Source organism: Muntiacus reevesi, chromosome 3, assembly GCF_963930625.1.
Source record: "Muntiacus reevesi chromosome 3, mMunRee1.1, whole genome shotgun sequence".
Lineage (NCBI taxonomy): Eukaryota > Metazoa > Chordata > Mammalia > Artiodactyla > Cervidae > Muntiacus > Muntiacus reevesi.
Window position 1 is genome coordinate 32,276,539 of NC_089251.1, and position 19,356 is coordinate 32,295,894.

Below are 19,356 nucleotides of genomic sequence, written 5' to 3' on the forward strand. Positions count from 1 at the left end.
TTTCTAGTACAACTTTCTAGTAAAGTTGTTCAGTGAACTTTCTAGTACCAGGTGTGGGGGTTTCAGACGTGCATGTGATATGGTACTGGCCTTCAAGCAAAAGCAACAAATGGAAGAGAACACAGACATATAGAACCCAGGCCAAAGGGTCCATGGGCAGAATCAGCTCAGAAGCTGTGAATCGAGGGAGGGAGTGGGCACTGGACTTTGTCTGGGGGTGGGGGTCATCAGGACCACCTTTCTGGAGTGTGGCACCTTGAACTAATTGTTATTCTTTTACATCTTTCACGAATGTTGTTCTTATCATAGCCCATGTTCTGCATGGAGAATTTAGAAAATCAACAGATGTGGTTGCATTTTGGAGGATGGGTGGAGACTCTTCTACCTCCTTTGCAACCATTTGTTTGTTTCAGCTCCTTTTCCTCCCTGGGTCCCAGTTTTCCTGCTCTTGCACCTCTTGGAAGCCTGGGGCCCCCAGTTCCACTGTCATTGGTCCCAGAGGGCCTTCTGAGGATTCTGGAAGCTGACATTTTCATCAGCTGACATGGAGAGAGTTGAACTGTGAAGGTAACACCTCTCATCTGACAGATGAAGTGAGATTGTGCTGGATGAGGCTAAACTGCAGAACCACAGACTCTCTGTTGCAGGGGGAGCTGGGGAGCAGATTGGAGGTGAGATGCAAAGAGCCTGGCACCCTCGAGGCTGTCTGTCATCACACTCAGCACCACCACTCCCAACTAAAGACCTAAGCCCCACCCCCACCCCCCGCCTTGCCCTACATGTGACCCAGGGCTGTGTGAGGGTCACTGGAGAAATCCAGATGTGGGGGCACCAAAGTCACAGGGATACTATGACAGAGAAACCTCACTCCAGCCTTCCGAAGCTTTGCTGTCTAGGGCAAGACCCAACCCTGGATTCACAGGAGAGCCAGAACTGCAGAGATGGGACAAATATGAATCACACTCTAGACCTTTTCACGATTGACTTTGCCCCTCTCTTGCCTTTGAGAGGAAAGAGAGGAGAAGGAGGTTCCCAGGGAGAAAGAAGACATTAAGGAGAAAAATGTCCCTCGCTCCGATGCACGTGTGCGCGCGCGCGTGCACGTGTACACACACACACACACACACACACACACACACACACATTTAAATTACAGAGAGTCCTGGGCAAACATGTCAAGCGGAACACACGCCTGAAGCCCGCTCCTGGAGGCCCCATGGAACTGAGGCGCAGTCGGCAACCTTGGGATGCGACGGCTCTTGGGGTCCCTGTGGCCACTGGGGCGCTGGGCTGAGCAGCGCTGCGGCTGCGGCATTGTGCGCCATTTCCACCTGCGTCCCGCACTGGCATCGGCGCATCACGCATCTAGGCCGGCAGATGCACCCATTCAAGGATGAGAAAACGGAGGCTTGGGTGGGAGCGACGATCTGCTGGGGTCACGAAAGAGAGCACGTGAAGTATAGGGGGACATCTTGTGGGCGCGTCCCGGCGGCTACTCCAAGAAGGGGACGGCGAGAGGGGTGCGGGCCCCCTGGACACGCACGCCCCACACTGGCGTTGCTAGGCGCACGGTTGCCGGGTGACCCGAGCTGTTGACCGTGGGGCCGGAGCGCCCGGGCTCGCTGCGCGCTCGCCGCCCACATCATGGCCTCTCGCAGCGCGGGCACCCTCCTGACAGAGTTCAATGCCGCCTACGTGCCCCCCGGCCTCATGCCCGGGTAAGACCGCCGCGCGTCAGCCCCGCCTGAACCTGGGGTGGGGGTGGGGGTCTGAGTCCCTGGGGCAGTCTCTCCTGTCCTCCCTCCACAAAACCCTCCTGCCGCCTCGAAACTCCGCCCCCGCGGAGTTTGAAGTTGAAGGAACCAGGTTGGGCCAAGTTTTCACTTGGCGGGGTGGTCTCCCCATGGGCCTGCACTCTCAGACCATGCAGTGTCTGGGTGCGGCGGGGGCTCTCCAATTCCCCTTCAGTGGGAAGTCCGTACCTAGCAAGGGCCATGCTCGCCTGCCCGGAATAACAGTGGATGGGGTCCGGATCAGGGAGAGGAGGCGAAGATAGCGTGTGGGGCTGGTGTTTGGAGACGCTGGGCAGAAACAAGAGAATGAGGTGTCCTGGGGAAGGAAGTGAGCTCTTTGTCCCTCAAAAGCGCGGGCATCTAGAATGCCTGCGGATGCGCACCCGGAAGCAGAGATGAACGAATTTGGATGCGTTGTGTGTTCTCCCACTGACCTCACTTAATCCTTGAAGAATGCTGCCTTTGAAAGCTTCCCGGCCTTTAGCATTGTCGGATGCAGGGCCGAACCTACCTTTCCTTGCTCTGGATGTTTTCACACTCCAAACCTCTAAGGTGCAAGTCTGACTCTTTCCTTCCATTGTTTGGTTCTTTCTTTCAAAGTGAGATTTCCACTTCCGACCTTCTCTTGCAAGGTGTGAGAAGGTCTTCTCTCTCCTACCAGTGGACGTGAGCATTGAGGATGGGGGCTGGGTTCTGAGAATCCACCTGCACTGTGTCTGCACATCCCTACTAAATGGATAAATGAAATTAATGTCTTGAGAGTTTTGCAGTCACCAACTCCGTGTGGGTGAAAAAACACAGGCTTTCTTCTGCAAACTAAGAAGACCACAAAATCAAGAAGAGGTCCCACTGTATATTTTATATGACACTTGGATTGTCTTGAAGCAGAATAAGCGGGACATGGAGGAGCTGTGATATTAAAGTCATTTCTGCACACAGAGGTGGTGCGGTGACTAAAGGCAGGGGCTGTAGCTTTAAGCCAGCTCCATTGTGGACAGGGCCTTTCCTGGCTCTTGGGGAACTCAAAAGCTGCTTTGGCTCCCATCTGGCAAAGCTGATTTACTAGGTCACAGTTGTTTTCTGAAGTCAAGCCTGGTGTCTTAGAAAAGGTGAATAAGGATTTTCCTATTAATTCTTTCAATCATTTGGGCATTCCCTTGATAAAGATATGTTGAGTGCTTGGGATGGGCCAGATGCTGGGTTAAGACAAACAAATGAGGGGAGGGAGGTTGCCCTTGGATGGGTTTCAGTCTGGTGTGAATATATAAGGTTTAGTTCAAAACAGTCTTTGCAGCCTTGGATAGTGGTGTTTACAGCATATTCTGGGTGTTTAGCATGAAATTTGATTTTATACATTGATATTTTTTTTTCTTAAGCCCACCACAGTCTCTGTTGGAACCTAACCCTCCCCCAGAACTCCCCTAGTCTGTCTGGGATTGTGGGGAGGAAAGTTGCATGTTTCAGAAGCAATCCTAGGATGCTTCTCTATCCATACCACTTGTCTGCAGTTCCCTTGGGTGCCCTGTCCTGTGATTGATCTAGAAATTGTGATAACAAGTGAATCATAAATAAGGCTCCAAGCATGAGCAGCTGAGCCTATATGTGCTACTTTCTTAGCTGGATCTTTCTGGGAGGGATGTGCTTGCCCTAAAGATTCTCATCAATAAGGAATGGATTGAGTTGTCTTATGTGTCTGAGTACTACCTCTTTGGTGATTTTATTAATATAATGAAAGAATCCAAGATTTCTCGCCACACTTAGGTAATTATTACTTTTGTATGCCTTTTCAAAGATTAATCACAGGATTTTAAGAGCAACCAGTCTCTTCTGACACTCAAATCATCCCCCTTACCAGTTTTATTCATAGAGGCAGAGAATATTGACAAGTATTAAGGACCTCAGAAATCAGGTAGTCCAGCCTTCCCACCTCCCTACCCAGATGTGGTCACTGAGGTCTGTGCAGGGGGGATGTGCCTGAGCCTCAGGCTGGTGATGGAAGAGCTGGGCTGCCACCAGGTCACTGATGCCCTGTAGCAGCACTGTGAATGCCCATGTATAAGCACCTACTATCTGCCAGGCATTGAGCTGGGCTTTTTACAAAATTTTTTTTTTTTTAATATTCACAACAACCCAGATGAGAAATTGCTCAGGGTCATTCATCAAGTTCACCAGCCAGGTCTCTGTGATGGCAACACCCTGCTGTCCACAGCTGTTAGCAATTCTCATCAGTTAGATTCCACAGTGTTCAAGGCCTGATTCTAGGTACTGAGGGGAATAGCATGCTGGTCTTTAGACTAGGATGCTCCATCTGGTCCCTTAGTGGACCAGCACACTATCAGCACACAGATAATGTGCCATTGTTTGGCCTCTGTCCCATCTCTGCAGTGAGCAGAAAGCTCTTGGGTCAGAGTTCCTGGGGTTGTAAGGCTTTTCAAGGGAGAACATTGATTCTGTGCTTCCTGCTTCTAGGGTAGATCCAGGCTCTCTCTGCCTCCCCCGACACCTCACCCATCGCCCATTCCAGACACATCCCTGGGCACACAGCCCTGAGGAACTGGGGAACCTTTCTAAGAACAGGAGATGGGGGCCCCTGGAGACCCAGGCTTTGTAACAGGGACTCTCCCTCTCTCCAGACGAGTCATCAGTCCTTAGAAATGCGCTCCCATTTGTCAGTTCAATTCAGCAAATATTAAAGATTAACTGCAAAGAGAAAAGAAAAGTAGGAAAAGCAAACAAAGGAATACATGTAGAAAAATATTAATAGGTTTAAAAAATTAAAAATTAAAAAAAGAGGAAAAAAAGAGAAGAAAAATGAAAACACAGAACTGCAAAAGGCCAATGTAGAGGCAGAAGTTTTTGACAGCAATAAAAAGTGATTGGAAAAAAAGCTCAAAAGCTTAATTAGATTTTATAGTGCTAATAAAATTGACAACTACATAAAAGGCAAAAAAAGGAAAAAAAAAAAAAGAAAAATTCCCAAATAAGCTACAGAACAAGTCAAAACATAAGAATAATAAATGTTTTTCTTGAGTTTCTGCTGTCAGCATCTTTTCCCTCTCTGGGAGTCACAGTCCACCTTACCTCCCTAAGATGCCCTCCAAAACTGCTCTGGTCTCTGGACCTGCTGCCAGGGAAACTCAGACTCTAATCTGGTCCTGCTCCTGTGTGTTCTTGCCTCTAATGTCCACAGCTATCAGAACTATTGTGTTTTCTTTTGTAGGAGCTCTCAATGTCCTTTTATATATTCCATAGACACGGAGTCTGCCTAGTTGATCATGTAGATTTAATCTGCAGCTTGTACATCTGGTGGGAAGGTTTTGGGTCTTCTTCCTTAGCCACACTGACCCTGGGTTTCAATTATGGTTTTATTTCCACCTCTGCATGTGGGTTGTCCACATGCAGAGGTGGTTTTCTCCTGGGGCTGCCCTGGAGGACTTGGGTCTGCCCCAGTGAGGGCCAGGTGTGGAGATGGTGCAGCTACTTGGATCACAGGGGCTCTGGCAGCTTACACAGGGGAGTTGGTGGCTAGGGCAGCAGGAAATACAGTGCTCTAGAAGGGTATGGCAGCCCACTCCAGTATTCTTGCCTGGAGAAGCCCACTGACAGAGAAGCTTGGCAGGCCACAGTCTACAGGGTCACAAAGAATTGAACATGACTGAAGCAACCCCGTGTACATAGATGGAAGGCTTTTTTTTTGCCTGTGGCAGTTCTGCCCCAGTGAGGGTTGAGCGTGAATGTGGTGCAGCTGCTTGGGTCGTGGGGACCCTGGCGGTGCCAAGTGTGCAAGGACATGTACTGCCTCAGCTGCAGGAGTTGTGACCCTATCAAAGTCTTTTTTTGAGCCTCTGGTAGCTGGTAATCATTTCAGCAAATATTTCCAGAGCACCTGCTGAGTACCAGGAATATGCGGATGCAAGTATGAGTAGTGCAGCCCTCTCTCCCCATGGATTTTACCGTTCAGAAAGGAAGAATTTTCCAGGGCACAGATGCTTGCAACACAGCAGAATGTGGGCTGAGACATGACAGAGGCACGAAGAACAGAGACAGTTCAATGGTGGGGATGGGCATGGCCTATGGGTGGGTCAGAAGAGGCTTGATGGGAAGGGGGATATATGAAAATACCTTGAAGGATGGATAACATCAGAATCTGGGGAGAGGAGGAAGCATCTTCTGAATGGAGGGGATGCCCTGGGGAAAGGTGTGAACTGGAGGTACCAGCAGGATATGCTTTGAAAGCAAAAAATGGCCTATTTGCCTGGAGTGGCAAAGCTGTTATTGAACCTAACTTATGTCTGCTCACCTGTGCCCAGTAAAGGTAATCTACTGACCTGGGTTGTGGTGAAGGAAAGTGCCAAGTTTATTGCAGGGCACCAAGCAAGGAGTCCAGGTAGCTGGTGCTCAAAAGCCCCCAACTCACTGACTGTTTTCAGGGAAAGATTTTTAAAGACAAGGATGAGGGAGGAGGATTGTCGGGTGCCTGATTAGCTTGTGGGCATCCTTCTGATTGGTTGGTGGTGAGGTAATCAGGAGTCAGCATCTTCAACCTTCTGGTTCCAACCAGTCTGGGGTCTACACACTTGTGGGCAGCATGCAATTAACTTCTTCTGCCTAGTCGGTGTTTCAGTATCTGCACCACGGCTCACAGGACATGGCTTAGAATATTATTTATAGTCCTTGAGGAGGAACTAGAGGTGCTTGACTTTGTTTAATGGCCGAACTAGTATTATTTTTGTCTTGCTTGACTGTTTCCCTTTCTTTCTGTATTTTCTCACATCTCTGATGAAATTTCTTCTTTTTAATTTGGAGAAGGCCTAGGAAGCTACAGTTTTTCTACAGACAAGAGCAGGCAGAAGACTTGGTTGGGGGCAGGGTATGTGTGTGTATCCTGGTAAAGCCCCATAGGGTCCTGCTTGGTCACACTGGAACAAGGAAGTAGATGATTGGACTGGAAAGACCTCTCACAGGGCCCATGTCAAGCAGGGCCTTGTACACCTGGCCCAGTTTGTTCTTCATTTCCCAGGTGGTGGGGAACTGTGAAAGTTGTTGCCCAGGGGAGGGATCTGATCAAAACCATACTCAGCAGGAAGTGTGTGGGGAAGAGGGCGCTCATGGAATGAGGACATGCTGAACAGTAACAAGTTAATTAGTTAATAAGCTGCTCAGGGGATCCCCGATGGTGCACGGTAATTAATTTGAATGCTAGCTTTGGGGCCAAGCAGTGCTATTAAGAGGGAGGGAGGGATGGCTCCCTGTGCACATAGTAACCACAGTGGACCTTTGCCGTGGACCAGGCTGAGTGCCGTCTCCAAGCGTGTGCGGTGTGCAGGCTTGTGAGGGGCAGGGATGGAGGAGGAGGAGGAGGTGTGACGGTGCTGTAGGGACCATCCAATGCCCAGTTGTGAAACACACCATTCCCTTCTGTTCTTTCCACCTTGGCTCATCATACACTCCACAAAAATGGGGCTCTACCGTGGAACTGGGCGATCACGCTCATGGCTCACAAATGCAAGAGAATGGGCACAGAGACCTGGTCAAGGTGTGCCTGCTGAGAGCTAAATAAATATGACCACGTGCATGTGCCTGCACATGTGTGCGTGCTCACACACACACACACACGCACACACCTCATACACCCCACCCAGAGCGGCAGGAGCTGAATGGAATCCAGAATCCAGTCAGAACCTTAGGAGGTTCTGCGGAGGAGAGGGCTTCTCTTCTATTGGGATGCAAATATCTTGGCATTTAGAGAAGGTGGGAGAGCAAGGAGCAGAGGAGGAGTGTGGCAGAGAGAAGAATCACGAAGACACGTCACTTTTCTAAAGCTCCTTTCTTTGAGATGCACACCCGCCCCTAGGGGCGGGATGTTCTGTGCCTGTGTGCCCTTGGCATATGGGAAGCCCCCGGCTTCTGGACTTCTGCATCCCACAGCAAACATTTATTGAGCACTCATCACGGGTCAGGGGCACTGTAGGTTTTTGGGGTAAAGGAGAACTCACATTAGCAGAGGAGATGAACTAATGTGGATCTCCATGTGGATGAAGGGTCATAATCCTATTGTGGGGCAGAGATGCTGGGTAGGTAGGTGGTCGGGGAATGCAACAGGGAGCCTGGCTCTGTGAGTGAGGGTGAGACCCCCCGGTTGGGCAGGGGTGCAGCCTTCCAGGTAGAGAAATGTGTGTGAAGGCTTGGAGAGCATGCGGGTCCCCAGGGATGTAAGTGATGTGTCCAGGGCATAGGGCACCTCTGGGGAAGTGAGAAGAGAGGTGCGCTGTGGGGATCTGATGATGAAGGATCGCTCTGTCATCAGTGTGGACAACAGGCTGCAGAGGGTGAGGCTTGGTCTAGGGCAGGGGTCCCCAACCTCCGGCATCCAATGCTTGATGATCTGAGGTGGAGGTGATACAATAATGATAGAACTAAAGTGCACAGTAAGTGAAATGCGCTTGAATCAGTCGAAACTCGCCCCCCCCCCAGCCCCTGCACTGCCAACCATCTGTGGAAAAATTGTCTTCCATGAAAGTAGTACCTGGTGCCAGAAAGTTTGGGGACCACTGGTCTAGGAGACGTTCTACGAGATCCGAAAGTTGCCCAGTTAAGCAAAGAGGAGGGCTTGTAGCCCTGGGAGGGAGGAGGGCTGTGGGCGATCCCTAAGGAGGGGGAGAAGCAGGACTGGCAGAGAGGTCCGATGTGGCAGTTAGTAGGGTGAGGCCTGGTTTCTGGGGGATTCTGTAGATGGAGGTGGTGTTAACCAGGACAAGGATAGCCAGGAGGAGCAGCAGGCTAGTTTTGGTCGTGCTGAGTCTGATGCCCTGGGCAAGCCCTCGGTGGACAGCTGGATGTGTGGATCTGTTGCCAGGAGAAAGATCGGAGCTGGAGACACGGATCTGGGTGTCCTTGGTGTTGGACATCTAATGTGAATGAGCTCTTTCAGAAGCAGTGTGTCCCTGAAGAGAGAAAAGGACTCTGGGGCAACACCAGCGCCTAGAAGATACGCAGGGGAAGAGCGGCAGAGCCGGGTCTTTCCTCCTCTACACTGAGGTTCTCCTCAAAGCCTCCCCCAGTGGAGACCCCTTCATGGAGCTCCACCAGCTTTCCGCCCATACAACCACCCCCCGCCCATGGGAATGGGCCTTCCCTCCTCATGTTTAATAGCATTGGATCCTTGACCACCAACACTGCCCCTACGCACACACATACACACCAGGACTCAATAAATACTGAGTGAGGGGTGGGAGTGAGGAAGGAGGGCTGAGCGATGCAGGCTTTGCATTGTTGACACCTAGCATCTCGCCGGCACACAGTGGGTTCTTGATAAAGTAACTTTTTAAGAAAAATTGGAGTATATTTACTTTAAATATTGTCTTAGTTTCTGCTGTACAACAAAGTGAATCAGCTATAAGTTACACATATCCCTCCCTCTTGAACCAGCCTCCTACCCCACTCCCCATCCCTCCTAAGTCATCACAGATCCCTGAGCTGTGCAGCCGCTTCCCACTCTCTGTCTATTTCCCTCATGTATATATGTCAGTCCCAATGTCCCACTTCATCCCCATCCCTTCTCCCCTCCCCATGTTCACAAGTCTACTCTCTACATCTGCATCTCTATTGCTGTCCTGAGAACAGGTTCATCCATACCACTTTTTATTAGATTCCACATGTATGTATTAATTGGAGAAGGCAATGGCAACCCACTCCAGTACTCTTGCCTAGAAAATCCCATGGATGAAGGAGTCTGGTAGGCTGCAGTTCATGGGGTCACGAAGAGTCAGAAACGACTGACCAACTTCACTTTCACTTTTCACTTTCATGCATTGGAGAAGGAAATGGCAACCCATTCCAGTGTTCTTGCCTGGAGAATCCAGGGGATTCTGGTGGGCTGCGGTCTATGGGGTCGCACAGAGTCGGACATGACTGAAGTGACTTAGCAGCAGCAGTATGTATTAATATATATTTGCTTTTCTCTTCCTGACTTTACTCTGTATAGCAGACTCTTAAGTCCATTCACATCTCTACAAAATGACCCATTTCATTCCTTTCTATGGCTGAGTAGTATTCCATTGTATATATGTACCACATCTTCTTTATCCATTCATCATCTAGGTTGCTTCTATGTCCTGGCTGTTATAAATAGTACTGCAGTGGATATTGGGATGCATGTTCCTTTTTGCATTATGGTTTTCTCAAGGTGTATGCCCAGTAGTGGAATTGCTGGGTCATATGGTAGTTCCATTTTTAGTTTTTTAAGGAACCTCCATACCATTCTTCATAGTGGCTGTATCAATTTACATCGCCACCAACAGGGTAAGAGGGTTCCCTTTTCTCCACACCGTCTTAGCATTTGTCGTCTGTAAATTTCAGAATGGCCGTCAATTCTAACTAATGTGAGTTGGTACCTCATTGTACTTTTGATTTGCCCTTCTCTGATAGTGATGTTAAACATCTTTTCATGTGTTTGTTGGCCACCCGTTTGTCTTCTTTGGAGAAATAGGCCATTTAAGTCTTCTCATTTTTTGATTGGGTTGCTTGTTGTTTTATTATTGAGCTGCATGAGTATCTCTTAATGCCATCTGACTCACTTAAAAAAATTACCTTTTCCAGTAAAGAAGAACTCAACAAATCACCCCAAACCCAAACACCTAGGATTAACCTGACCTTTATTTTAGGTTTCTTTTTATGTATATATTCAGAAAAAAGGCAAATGGATGGGTGTGTGGACAATGGATAGAAAGATAGCAGTTTTATAAAAAGATGATCATACCATATTTACTATTTTAAAATGAAAAGCATGAAATGTAATCTAACTCAAACTCAACTGAAGAGAAAGATACTGAAGTAAAATGGAAGAACAGACTTTAGATAAATGCTAATTCATCACAAGAGATATTTGTTTCTAAAAGTTCCCTCTAACAGAGAACAGGAGAGGGAGAGAGAATAAAACCCGTTATGGGGTTAGAGTAATTATGTTATTTTTACCAATGTGTTTCAGTTTTAGATGCCATGGGTTGACTGTGCTTTAAAAATCCTAAATGCACTCCCATCTCCCTTCCACCCACCCCTCAATTTTTCTTAATTATTTTTTTCCTTTGACAGGTTTATAACATTTACATTCTTTTCTGCAACCAGCCTTCACCTAGTAGCTATTCCTAGTTCTGCATTTAAATAGATGTGCAGTAACCACCAGTCATTCTAACAGAGGTTCTACATTCCTGAGTATTTTTTTTTCTTTTGAATCATTGCTGATTGGCAGGATTTCATCACTGAACACTGTCTTAGGAAGAGCGTTCAGTGCTTTATTTCTGGAGTTCTTTCATGCAGCTGCCTTTCCACCTGGAGGGCTGGCCAGTTCCACATTCTCGGGTCGTGCCCTCTTCTCTGCAGAACGCCGTAAATGGGTGCTTCGTTCGTTTTCATTCTATTTCTTTATTTTCTCTGTGTTGGGATTTGGCAATACCTGGTGACAGCACCTCTTTCATCTGCTGCATTCTGAACCACTTGGGAAAGAAGCTAAAAGAGGGAAGCTGGCATTGGGGAATGGGGCTGACATTGAACCCTCGAATGAGATGGCAGGGCTGGGGCAGGCTTTCCTCCCAAGGGCAGAGTGGATTCCCCAAAACAGGGCGTGGAGGAGCAGGGTGGACTTCCTTGCTTCCAAGCAAAGGGGGGAAGGAGAGTGGGCTTCACCCACCAGGGAGATGCTCCTCCACTTCTAACATGGGAGATGCTCCTCCACTTCTAACATGGAAGAGCTCCCTCCACACACAGGTTTCCTCGGGTTGAAGGAAGAAGCGTCTCCCCACTGCTTGTCTTTGGCTTCTTGATTACTGAACTGATATTTTTATTACATTTCATACACAACACAAAGAACTCTCACGGACTCTATCTCAGGTTATATGTCTTCCCAGCAGATGATCTTCTATGACCTTAATGAAGAAGGATAAGCTCACACATGAGTGATGGGTCAGAAGTCAGGCTGAGGGAGGTCAAGAAAAGCATGAGAGCAGAAGAAATGAAGGCAGAAAGTACAGAGGATTTCCAGGAGAAATCTGGAAATGAAGGAAGAGAAAGGGTTATAAAGAGCAGCAAGGCCAAGAGTGGGATTTTGCAATCTAGGCACAGCTTTGCATGTTTGTAGGCAGAAAGGAAGACGCTCAGGAAGAAGGAGAGATCTCAGGTGGCTGGGAGGATGGACAGAGGCTGAGAGAGACAGGGAGGGATGGATTGGAAGGAGGAGGCCTTCTTGGAAGGCAGGAGGGGGTGCTCCAGACCCAGGAGGGGGAAGGCCATGGGCCAAGAGGAGGACTCTGTCCTGGAAGTGGCCAAGGTGACCCCACCGGCTCACAGGCACTCAGCAACCCCACCATCTTCCCAGGGCTGGAGACAAGGCTGCCTGCAGGAAACTCAGGTGGGACCAGTAGGAAGGAGGGAGGAGGGTGAGGGTGAGGACCACTGGGGTCATGGCACCCAGGGCAGAGAGAAACCCAGGGACAAGAGAGGCGAGGCTGGAGAAAGGCTGGAGTCCAGTGGGGGTGTCTCTCCTCCGCGGCTGGTTCAGCATCTCCATCGCTTCCTGCTCTGGCCCCGGACAGCCTCAGATGCTGCAGGACCCCAGGAAGGTAGAGCCATGGAGGATGGATAGGACCAGAAACCCGGAAGGACTCCTTCTATAATGCCTACAGTGGAAAGTCAATTGGAAGGTGTGTCAGTAATCACCATGCTTAACTTTCTCGCCATTCACCCAAAGATGAAACCATGCATTTCTGTCTAACTCTAGCCCAAGACCCATTCTCCTGGTGAGGAGACTGAGGCCCCGGGGCAGCTCTCAGAGGTCATACTGAAGCACAACTTCGAAATCTGATTCCCATGCTCTCTGATGTCATTGGCTCTCCTCACCCTTTCCCCAAGCAAGTCTCTGTGCTCTCCGTCTGTGTGAGCCTCGCTTAACCAGGGCTCTTGAGCATGTCTGCTCTGCTCTGTGTCCTGGAGGGGCTCTGCTTCCCCCTTCCTGTCCCTTCCACCGGCCCCCTTGGTCACAGAGGGTGACAGAGCTCCAGAAGCTGGGCGAGCTCTCCAGGCCGAGTGGATGGTGCTGTGTGAGGCTGAGGTGCTGAGAGGCAGGCTGGAGGGCTGGAGCCCCGGCCATCCTGCCCCTTGCCCCTTCAGCCATAACCTCGGGACCGTGGAGAAGGAAATGGCAACCCACTCCAGTATTCTTGCCTGGAGAATCCCATGGACAGAGGAGCTTGGCAGGCTACTGTTCATGGGATCACAAGAGTCAGACACGACTTAGCACCATCTTTTCAGGGGTGCAAGCGGCCTCCACACCTTCAGGTCAACCCCTCCGTCAGTGGAGGCCAGTCAAGGAGAAGCGATTTGCCTACAGCCTCGCTGAGGAGGTCAGGACTGGACCGAGTGTCCTGGCCCTCTTGGGAGCCTCTTGTCTGGAGAGATCTCTGTGGGGAGTTAGAGGCCCAGCATCTCTCTCATGTGTCCTTCCCCTGAGGCCTGAGCTGGGTGGGCACATTAGGAAGCCTCTCAAGACCAGGAGGTGACCAGCGGGGCCCACTGACCTCGCCCCCAGTCTTTAAGGAACTGGCCTGGAGCCCTCCACCGCCCCCCTGCCCTGCTCTCTCAGGTACAAAGGCCACGTTCCCGGCGTGGCCTTCTCCTTCGGCTCCCCCTACGGCACCACCACCCTCAAGTACTTCCAGGACCAGCGCAACGCAGCCCTGGGGAGGAGCTCCACTGACTTCAGCAAAGGCGGCCACTTCCCGACCATCTTCTCCCCAAACCCCACCCAAGTGCTGAGGGACCGCGCCCTCACCCGGGACCGCTGGCTGCACACCCCCAGCTACACCCGCTTCAACCTGGACAGCAGCCGCTGGGCCGAGCTCTCCTACTTCTACCAGGTGGGTGGTCCTGGCTGGGCTCCTGCCACCCCCTCCCCACTCCCCCCACGTCCCCTCTCCCCTGCCATGGGGAGGGAGTGATGGCTGGTGGCCCGGGGAGACTCTCAGCCTCCAGAGCGCCTCTGTTAGCTTTTGCAGAGCCCCTGAGTCATCAGGGAACCTGGTGAGTTTGATTGGGGAATGTGGAGGGGCTCAGTGCTCTGCTTCCCTGACCCGCCCCCCCCCAAAATCCGACCTCCCCACTCTGGGGGCTTCAGTGGCTCATCCCCTGCTCCCCTGCTGCTGTGAGAGCTGGGAGCCTTTGGGATGTTCCCGCCATCACTTCCCACCAGTTGTCGCCTCTCCCCCTGGGCCCTCACTTACCTCCTTTCTGAGCAAAAGCCCTAAGGTTCACCCACAGTATGAATCTCATACATTGAGGACTGTGGCGCCCCAGTCAGGCTCCAGCCCCAAGTCTACTCTTCACAGTATACCAGATCCCAGTGCCCACTCAACACCAACTCCTGCTCCACGGGCCCTTTGAGGATGAGCCTGGGCCAGGTGGTGCTAGGGGTAAAGAACCCGCCTGCCAATGCAGGAGACATAAGAGATGCAGGTTCAATCCCTGGGTGGGGAAGGTCCCCTGGAGGAGGACATGGCAACCCACTCCAGTATTCTTGCCTGGAGAATCTCATGGAGGGAGGAACCTGGTGGGCTATTGTCCATAGGGTCGCACAGAGTCAGACACCAACTGAAGCGACTTAGGACATACGAACGCACCAAGTTGACTTCAGACACCCCTGCCCTTGGGGAAAGAGAGGCAGACGGAGGGGCGTCTGCCCACACCCCCATCCTGTCCTTATCCTGCTCCCTCAGACCTGGTCCCAGAGGGCCACAGGCTCACAGACACTCGCCCACCTCAGGGAGGCCAGGGCTCCCTCTCTGCTGTGGTCCTGGAAACCTCATGGCCCCTCAGCTCCCTTGCAAACATCCCTCCTAGCCTGATTTCAGGGACCCGGATGCCTCCCGGTCCCCAGGGTGGAGAACGGCATGAGAAGGCTGCTTCCCCAGGAGAGATGGCCAGGTTGATGGGGTCCGACTCTGAGGAGCTGTGGAACCGTGCTGTGGGGCCTGGGGAAGGCCTTTACCGCTTCCCGGCTCACAAAGCACAGCCTGTCCGGGAGGGAGGGAAAGGGAGGCACTCCACTCTGGCACCCCACTCCAGAACGCTTGCCTGGAAAATCCCATGGACAGAGGAGCCTGGCGGGCTACAGTCCATGGGGTCACAAAGAGTCGGACACACACACACACACACACACACACACGCGCGCGCATTAAGCTTACCTGGGCCGCCTATTGAGCGGGGCCTCACATACCTCACCTCCGCTGCTCCCCTGCCTCATTGACTCGACCAGCACAGCTGGCGTGGGGTGTATCATTATCGCCAGGAGCCAGATAAGGAGCTGGGGCTCAGAAGGGCACCCAGCTGGGGACTCTACTCTGGGGGCATGAGGGGAGACGACCGCAGCCCTTGCCCAGGTACAGCCGGGCAGGGAGCAGGCGCCCGCCTTCACTCCTGCGCACTAACGACCGGCCCTCTCTTCCTTGGTTGGGCTGTAGATGGCGCAGCAGCATCGGGAGCAGTATCAAGACAAGACAGGCTTGGTGCACCGGGTCCCCTACTTCGTGCTGCCCTTGAGGGAGTGGGACCGGTACCCCATCCCCACCGACCTGTGAGTGCCTTCCCTCCCCTCCGCCACACATTCACCAGCTCGTGTCCACAGGGCGTGCTCTTGCCAGGCCTGCAGGCCCCCAGACTGAGAAACGAGTTAAGACTTTTAACTCCTGCAGTATACAGGGTGACAGTTAAACAGAGCTAGGGCGTGAGCCTCAGGAGGGGAGGCCAGGGATCTGAATGGGCAGAATCAGAAGATCATCTGCCTGGGCAGATGCACTGGGAATTTGGCGGCATACCGCATCATCTTTGCTGGCCTGAATCTGCAGGACCGTTCCTTTGTGATGGCAGCCTTGGTCCAAACGCGGGCGCAGCTACTCTGTGCGGCAAGGAGCTGCTGCCCTCTGGTGGACCTGTAGAGTACTACACAAAGCAGGGGACTGTATCTCCAGCCCCGGTGTAGACTCGGAAGAAACGTACCCCTAGGGATTCGACCATATTTTTCAAAGCCCAACAGTCTATCTAAGAAATATGAAAGTATCTCACGGTTTTTAATTGGGAGAGCTTCTTTTCCCAGGAAAGGCCAGCTCTGCCCTGTGAGATAACCCAGGCATGTGGTTTCCTTGATCTCCCTCCTGACGCCCAGGCAGGGAGGTCTGAAAGTCTGTGCCGTGAGGTGTCCTGTGGAGTAGGGGGCATCGGAAAGTTAGTGGACAGATCCTGGGTTTCCAACTCCATGCTGACCTTTGCTTGCTTCAGGAGCCCCCAGTCTTGCCATTGCTGTTACTGATAAAGCAGCAACCCTTTCCATAGAGTTTAATGGTTTTTGAAGATACAATTTAATATCACCTATAGATTCTTCCCAGATGGCGCTAGTGGTAAAGAACCCACCTGCCAATGCAGGAGACGTGAGACACCAGTTTGATCCCTGGATTGGGAAGATCCCTTGGAGGAGGAAATGGCAGCCCACTTCAGTATTCTTGCCTGGAGAATCCCATGGACAGAGGGGCCTGGTGGGCTGCAGTCCATGGGATCACACAGAGTCAGACATGACTGACTGCAGCTTAGCATGCAGAGATTCTTCTCTGTGGGACAGATGGACCCATTTTCTAAATAGGGAAACTGACTTAGTGATGGCTTCGGGGACTTGTACAGATGGCAAGTCTAGTAGGAGGTAGAACCGGAGGGAACCCAGATGGCCCAACACCAATGCTAAGATTCTAGATTGGCCATCTCACCAGTTTGGGGTGCTTCTGAGTCAGTCCATCCCTGGAGACATTGTGGGGCCTTGCCTGGGGACAAGTCTCCTCTTGAGACCTCACCAGACAGTATCTACATCTCCTACAGCTGAGGGACCCCAGGATGCCCTAGCTCTGCTCCGTCTCCAACTGCCTGACAGCCCATGCTGCTGTTCATGTCTAACGCAGAGCACCAATGAGGTGTTTGGGAGTAAGAGGGTCACTGCTTGCACTCAGACTTTACTCTGATCATCTCTGTGGCCTGGGGAACATCCCTGTCCTTCCCTGAGGTTCATTGCTATCGTCCTTTTCATCACTGTCACCACCATCATCATCTCTATTTATCACTATCATCTTCATTACCATTATCACCATCATCACCACCATCACCATTACAATCATTTCTATCATCATTATCACCACCATCATCACCATCACCATTATCATCATCTTCACCACCATTAGCATCACCACTACCATCACCATCATAACCATCATCATCATCATCAGTAGCTGCAGCACATTCTTAGAACATGTGTTGAGTGTTTGTTCCTTGTTCAGCATTCTATTAGTGCTTTGCATGCATTATTTCATTTACTCCTCAAAGCAAAGTTAGGAGGGAGGTACCAACATCAGTCCATCTTACATGTGTATACTTCTAGCAGGAACTGGGTTGGAATCCATCCCAGCTTCCTGACACCCATGCCCTTGCTCTTAACTACTGAGCTTCTGTGCAAACACAAGTCCTTCTGATCTCGAGTGCAGGGTGACCAGATGCTTAGCCGACCAGCAGCCAGCAGAGCCAGCATCACGGGCTGGAAAATGGGCGTTTTTCACTCTGGTGGCCAGGCTCACTGCATAACACTGGCTCCACCCTCACCCCCCAGGCCTCCTCTGAGCCCAAAGGAGAAGTGGCATCTATTAAGAGTGGCCCCTGAGAACCTGAGGACCTACCAGACATTCCCATCGGGGAAGAGGGTCTCCCCACAGGAGCGGCAGAGGCGGGACTGCTACTTTGAATTCAGAGCGTGACACCTGAGAGCCGAGGCCCTGACAAGGTTGACTTTTTGGAATAAAATCTTTAGCCATGATCATCCCATGCTCTTCTCTTCTGAGCCCCAGCAGCACTTGGCCTCAGCTGGACAGTGTCTGAGGGTCACACAGGACGGAGTCTGAAGGACCTGTGGGATGCTCACCCCAGGTGTCAGCACCAAGAAAAAGCAATGTCAGCCCCCTGCTGGGCCCATCCACCTCTCCCCGGAGGTGCAGGGGTCCTGAGGTACTCAGGCAGACTGAGCCCTCCCGTCTGCTCCCACTGGGATAATCAAGGGTCCCGTTAGGCCATGACTGAGAATGAGGGTGTAGTGGTCCTGGAACACTCACACTGGTGTCAGATGCAAAGGAACTCCCACTTGAGCCCTGGCTCAGCATCCTTTCATTCACATGACAGCCTGTGAGAGAGGGAGTGGTGTCCCTACTTCACTGATAAAGACCCTGGGGCTCAGAGGTGGAGAGGGCTGTCCAAACTCATGCAGCCGGGAAGTGGCACAGCCAGGATTTGAACCCTGACCTTTCGGACTCCCAATTGCTGGTATTCCCCCTACACTCTCCACTTGTGGTCCAAGTGGGGACTGAGGGGCAGGGATGACGCAGATCCCGGAGGGCCCTGTGGCATCTTAAGGAAGAAACCACTTTCTCCATCCTGCCCTAACGGGCAGGGACAGGCTGCTTTGGCATCACCCCAGGACTGTTTCTAGAAGTGGACAGAGGGGAAAGGACCTGAGACCAAGTCAATCTTCAAGGTATCGCTGTGTGTCAGGAGCCCCTAGTCCAGAGTGGACACTGGGCTCCTGGTTCACATTCTGAGATGGCTGGGGAGGCTCAGGTTGTGGAGGGTGCTGCTTCCCACCTCCACCTCCTAGGTGGCCTCCTGTCTGCAGGAGAGGTCACAAGAGGCAGAGGATAGCTCCTTTAGAAACAGGATCTAGGATAGGCACCTCGGGCCAGGTGTGTACCCATGCCTCAGGTGCATGCTGACATCCCAGCACCTCCTAGCTCTGATCAAGGGACTCCGTTAAGAAAGGGCTCTTATTTCCCCTCCATGAGTGAAATGGGTTCCTATTTCCCCAAAAGACAAGGCGACCACAGCAGGTTCAGCTTCATGGGAAGGTGAGCACAGCCCTTCTCCTGTAAGCCAGTCTTTAGATACCTCCTCCCCGAAGAGAGTGTAAACAAGAAAAAAGCCCATCAGGTAGGCATCTGACAGCTTTTATGGATCCCCTAAGGGGCTTCTCCTGTGTCCCAAACCAACTGGGTTCCAAAGAGTCCCTGTGGTGGCCACATTACTTCAAGGGTTTGGCTGAGTGGCAAAGCAAATAAACCCTGATTGCTGGTCACATACTGTCATGTCCCAAGGGAGAAGGGGGTCTCAAGTGGGGCCAAGATGTCTTGGGAAGCCAGACACCAATTGGAAAGACTGCTCAGCACATAGCTCTGTACAGCCTGCACCCAAGATGCAAGAAGAGAGGCTGAAGGGAGGCCCCATGGAAGTAAGGGAAAGATGTGTATTTTCCTGGTGAACTTCAGCTGGTTTGGCTTGGTCCCTGCTGTGACATGGGTTGGCCTCAAAAAGACTGGCCCTCTCAGTCTTGGCACATCTCAGACACTGGCAAACTTAAGCCCTGGAATGAGCAGTCCATAATAAAAAGTTACTTCTATATGACCTTGCACTCAAAATATGATGTTCAGTTCAAAATATGATGAAC

At 51.4% G+C, this 19,356-nt stretch overlaps 1 protein-coding gene across 1 annotated transcript; it reads left to right on the forward strand.

Annotated features, from left to right (window-relative positions):
• Nucleotides 1–1,644: 1,644 nt before the first annotated feature.
• On the forward strand, nt 1,645–17,623 carry CIMIP2C (ciliary microtubule inner protein 2C). The gene is made up of 4 exons (XM_065927609.1): nt 1,645–1,718; nt 13,426–13,699; nt 15,299–15,411; nt 17,479–17,623. Exons 1-4 carry the CDS (start codon nt 1,645–1,647, stop codon nt 17,621–17,623), a joined length of 606 nt encoding a protein of 201 aa, XP_065783681.1.
• Nucleotides 17,624–19,356: the final 1,733 nt, after the last annotated feature.